The sequence below is a fragment of the Nematolebias whitei genome, chromosome 5 (genome assembly GCF_014905685.2).
Source record: "Nematolebias whitei isolate Nwh7 chromosome 5, NemWhi1, whole genome shotgun sequence".
Classification (NCBI taxonomy): Eukaryota; Metazoa; Chordata; class Actinopteri; order Cyprinodontiformes; family Rivulidae; genus Nematolebias; species Nematolebias whitei.
Window position 1 is genome coordinate 46,475,380 of NC_056502.1, and position 5,154 is coordinate 46,480,533.

General features: G+C 44.1%; 1 protein-coding gene across 1 annotated transcript in view; it reads right to left on the reverse strand.

The window, feature by feature from the left end:
- Positions 1-3,753: 3,753 nt before the first annotated feature.
- Positions 3,754-5,154, reverse strand: part of tcaim (T cell activation inhibitor, mitochondrial) — a 129,004-nt gene continuing 127,603 nt past the window's right edge. The window contains exons 10-11 of the mRNA XM_037676474.1: positions 4,629-4,760; positions 3,754-4,296 (exon numbers count right to left, since the gene is read on the reverse strand). Of these exons, the coding sequence (XP_037532402.1) occupies positions 4,071-4,296; positions 4,629-4,760 (358 nt within the window). The 3' untranslated portion in view covers positions 3,754-4,070. The remainder of the gene's footprint in view (positions 4,297-4,628; positions 4,761-5,154) is intronic.

Genomic DNA, 5,154 nt, shown 5'->3' on the forward strand with positions numbered 1-5,154 from the left:
CCCCCCCCCCCCCCCCCCCTCAACTTCTCCCTCAGCTGCTGACCCAACAAGGTTTGCTCTCCTCAATGTGAGGTCTTTAACAAACAAAACCTTCATCATGAACGACTTTTTCTGCACAAATAATCTGGATTTCATGTTTCTGACAGAGACTTGGCTTCTTCCGGGTGAGTCAAGTGTGTTTTCTGAACTTGTGCCTGCTGATTGTACTTTTCTTAATTGCCCAAGGTCATCTGGAAGAGGTGGAGGAGTGTTGGCTGTTTTTAAGAAAATCTGGAAATGCAGACTGTTACAGACACCATCTTTTCAGACCTTTGAACTGCTGCATTTTGAACTGGGCCGCTCCAACCCCATGTTGATTGCGGTGCTTTATCGACCGCCCAAATCCTCCACAGGCTTCATCAGTGAACTGTCTGTCTTTCTCACTGCGATACTGTTAAAATACGACCGTGTGCTGATTCTAGGGGACTTCAATGTGCACGTCTGTTGCCCTGAAAAGCCTTTGGTTCAGGACTTTTTAGATCTGATCCACTCTTTAAACCTGGTGCAAAATGTTGTCGGCCCCACACACCATCAGGGTCACACTCTTGATATTGTTCTGTCTTGTGGTGTCTCTGTGCTAAATCTGGAAATTGGGGATGCTGTCATGTCTGATCACAAACCAATCTCATTTGTAATACCTCTTGCTCGTGTCTCTAAATCTCCCGCTCCACCCAGGACCTGTCGTATATTTAACCCTTCAACTGCTGCTCGTTTTTCCTCTGCCTTTATTACCACTGCTGCTACAACACCTGAAACCTCTGCCTGTCTTGGTGCTCAGGAGCTGCTTAGTAACCACAATGTGACCTGCACTAAGATCTTGGATCTAGTGGCCCCACTAAAAGTCAGGAAACCAAGGAGAGCCCAGTACCCATGGATGAATGAGACCACCAGGGCAGCGAGACGCCTGTGCAGGAGAGCTGAGCGCAGGTGGAAAAAGGACCATCTCCAGGTTTCCTTCATTTTGCTCAAAACCTGTTAAAAAAATTACCAGAACACTGTCAAATCTGAAAAAAACAAATATTTCTCCCAACTCATCAACTCAAATAGACACAACCCCCGCGCCCTATTCACAACAGTAAATTCCATTCTAAATGTCCCTTAGTATTCATGTATGGAGGCCTCTGTTGACACCTGCAACGACGTCACTAAATTCTTTGTTAACAAAGTGGAGTTGATCAGGGCCTCCATCCCCCGCTCCTTAGTCGACCCATCAGCTTTTGTTTCGTGTTCTGCTACTTTCAGGCAATTCAAACCAATCACACTCTCATTGTTAAACAAAGTTGCTGGTCACATGAAGCCATCAGGATCACCATTGGACCCCATCCCAGCAGCATTGTTCAAACAGGTTCTACCAACGATTGGGCCTGCTGTTCTAACAATACTAAACAGTAGTATTGCTACAAGCGTGGTCCTAGAGGCGTTCAAACATGCAGTAGTCACACCGTTAATTAAGAAACCTGGTCTTGACCCTTCAGCCTGCTCAAATTACAGGCCAATCTCAAAACTCCCCTTTCTGTCCAAAATCCTGGAAAAAGTAGTTTTTACTCAGTTAAATCAGTTTTTAACTGAGAACAAAATCTTTGAGGTCTTTCAGTCTGGCTTCAAGCAGCTCCACAGCACCGAAACAGCTTTGGTTAGGGTTTGTAATGACATTTTAACAGCAAATGATTCTGGCCATTTTGTGGCTCTTGTACTCCTCGATCTTACTGCCGCTTTCGATACTGTTGACCACAGTATCCTCATCTTTCGGCTTAAACACTGGGTTGGGATTACAGGTGCTGCATTAGACTGGTTCCGCTCATACCTCTCTGACAGGAGTTTTTGTGTGAAGGTGGGTAAAAATCTATCCACTTCAATGCCTCTTTCCTGCGGTGTCCCGCAGGGCTCGATTCTCGGACCCCTTCTATTTTCACTCTATCTGCTTCCGCTGGGGTCGATCCTAAGAAAACATGGTATTCCATTCCATTGCTACGCCGATGACTGTCAGATCTACCTGCCACTGAAACCAGCCAGTGCTTGTTCCGTCCACCCTCTCCTCAAATGTCTGGACGACATTAAGACATGGATGGCTTCAAATTTTCTAAGTTTTAACGACCAGAAGACTGAAGTCATTGTCTTTAGCCCTAGCTCAGCTGCCGCCTCTTATCCTGTGAACCTGGACTCCCTTCAGCCTTATCTGAAGCACTCTGTTAAAAACCTTGGAGTGGTTTTTGACTCAGATTTTAAGTTCGACAAACAGATCAGTTCAGTTCTGCAGAGAAGCTTCTTCCAACTGCGGCAGGTAGCTAAGCTCAAGCCAGTGCTGTCTAGACCCGACCTTGAGACACTAGTCCATGCATTCATCACAACCCGCCTGGACTATTGTAATTCACTGTATGCTGGGGTCAGCCAGGCCTCTATCTCACGGCTACAGCTCGTCCAGAATGCTGCAGCTCGGCTCTTAACCGGTACACCGAGGTATGAGCACATCACACCAGTTCTGTCCTCCCTACACTGGCTTCCTGTGAGAACTAGGATTGATTTCAAAATTCTCCTCCTGACCTATAAGTGCCTAAATGGCCTTGCACCCATCTGCCTCTCTGAGCTACTGGAACCATATGTTCCCTCTCGGGCTCTGAGATCATCCGATCAGCTGCTTTTGGTTGTTCCAAAAACACGACTGAAGCTCCGAGGAGATCGGGCGTTTTCAGTCATGGGTCCCAAACTGTGGAACAACCTACCCCCCAACATTAGGCATGCCACCTCCCTTCCTGTGTTCAAATCCCTGCTAAAAACATATCTGTTCTCTCTGGCATTTCATACTGTGTGAGTTGATGTAGTATATCTTGTTCCATGTCTTCATTTTAATGCTGTTGTTTTAATTTTTTAAGGTATATTCTTACTGCTTTTTATTTCTCAGTGTTACCCTTAGTGTTAAGCACTTTGATAACAGTCTATCTGTTTTAAATTGTGCTCTATAAATAAATATGACTTGACTTGACTCTCTATCTTCTTGGGCAGCAGAACCACCTGAATGTTGAGCAGAACTCCTCCCTGAGTGATGATCCCTCCTCCCAGCATCTTGTTGAGCTTCTTGTCATTATGGACAGCCAGCTGCAGGCATCGGGGATGATCCCGGTCCTCCTGCTGTCTCGAATCACATTTCCCATCAACTCCAGGATCTTGGTGGTCAGGCACTCAAGCACCGCAGCCAGGTAGATGGGAATGCATCCACAGCACCTCTTTTTCAACTCATTTTGGATTTGGGGCTGTAGTTGAGGTATTTGAGCTTTAAGATTTTAATCAGCTGCTCCCAGTTGTTAAAAAAAACAACCTTGTTGTCATGGTTACACATTATAACAAATGTCCAAAAGTATAAAAGTTTTGGTAAAAAAAAATCCTTCCAGCTGCACAGCATCTGACACCAGAGGAAACAGTCATCCAAAAAAACATGATTTACATCCAGAAAAAGAGGAATTAAAGTTTCCAAAAGCAAGATCGCAGAATGAAAGTAACAGAGCTGCTCCAACAAGCAGCCATCTTGAGCAGCACAATTCTAGAACATGAGATCAGACTTACATATTGATGGGTCTGGACTGTGGTGTCCAAGTCTGGACATGCCTGCTGTACCTACTGTGACTTGGCGCTATATAAATAAACTGAACTGAATTGTGAATTAAGGTGACCAGTGTGTTCACAAACACCTCCTGAGTCTTTGACTCCAACATTTCAGGTTTAATTTTAATGAAGTTGTTTACATTCAGGTCTGACTGGGCCTTTAGAAGAAATATTTGACTAACAGCCACAATAAACAGACTCTCTGAACTTTAATCAAAGTCTCCTTTCCATAAAAATAAAACACTCTGACAGTGCTGAACTGCATCTATAATCAGGATTCAAACATTCAGCTTCAGGACTTTCATTTATAAAATCTGAAAACTTTTCACCTAGTTTAAAAAACAAAACGTAATTTAACTGTTCTCTTCCTCCACGTTTTTCTTGTGACAAGTCGGGGGATAAAGTGCTTCTTTGTGCCAACCCGGTCCTGTGGTTCAGTTCTTCCAGTTCCAAGGAACGCACAGGTCCCCATCCTGCAGGACTGAGTAAAAGTGAGAAACACAGATGTGGAGGCCCTGCAGGAGGGGGGGGTGCTGCGCCAGCAGCCTCTGACAGCACTGGATCATCTGACTGGAGCTGATACTGGGTTCTTTGGACAAGCTCCTTGGAGACAGGGTCTGGAGACAAGACTGGACTACAGCGTCCTCCTCCACCTGCAGCCTGAACACAAGAAATAATCAGTAAGCAGAACCAGACAGAGTTCTGGTCTAAGGAGCATCCAGAACCAAACTGTTTGACTTGAACTTATTACTAGAGCATTTCTGTAAAACAGTCCATGAACAAAAAAACAGTAAGTCATAAAAATCCACCCTTCCTGGAAGATAATATGGACCCAGGGCCTTCAAAGACTGGGGTTTCTATTGAAACATGGCGTACATCCCAAAAAAAAGTTTTTGCGGGTGCTCGCGAGGCCCCAGGTCCAGAACCAGGACCAGCTGCAGGACATTACTCAGGAAGTGTTTCTGTGGTGACTTATTGCTGAATTTACTCACTGATTCCTTCGCTGGATCCGCTGCCTGGCCTCAGAGGCGTGAGTCTGGAGGAACACCTGAAGCTTGGAGGGGTCACAGCTGGTGGGGATAATGAAGTGTCCCGTTTCATGAAGAATGGGTGTAGAGCAGTCCCTGTGGTGGACAGGACCAACAGAAACACCAGAGATTCTCAAGAAGCTCCGTACTCAAACTGAATTTTGAACAGGAACAAGATAAAGTTTTTCTCCTCAATGTTCATTCAAATTAGAACTGCAGGGGAGGGTCGGTCCAGAGCCCCCATTCTTGCTCTTGTTATATAGAAGTGGACAATTTTGTAAATCTCCATTTTGGAAAAACTCACAAAGACCACAGAAGTAACTTGAATCTGACAAAAGTACTAAAAATAACGTTTATCAAAAATGAACTCACAAAAATCAGTCATTGCTTTAGAATTTTTGGTTGAACTGAATTATATATATATATATATATATATATATATATATATATATATATATATATATATATATATATATATATATATATATAT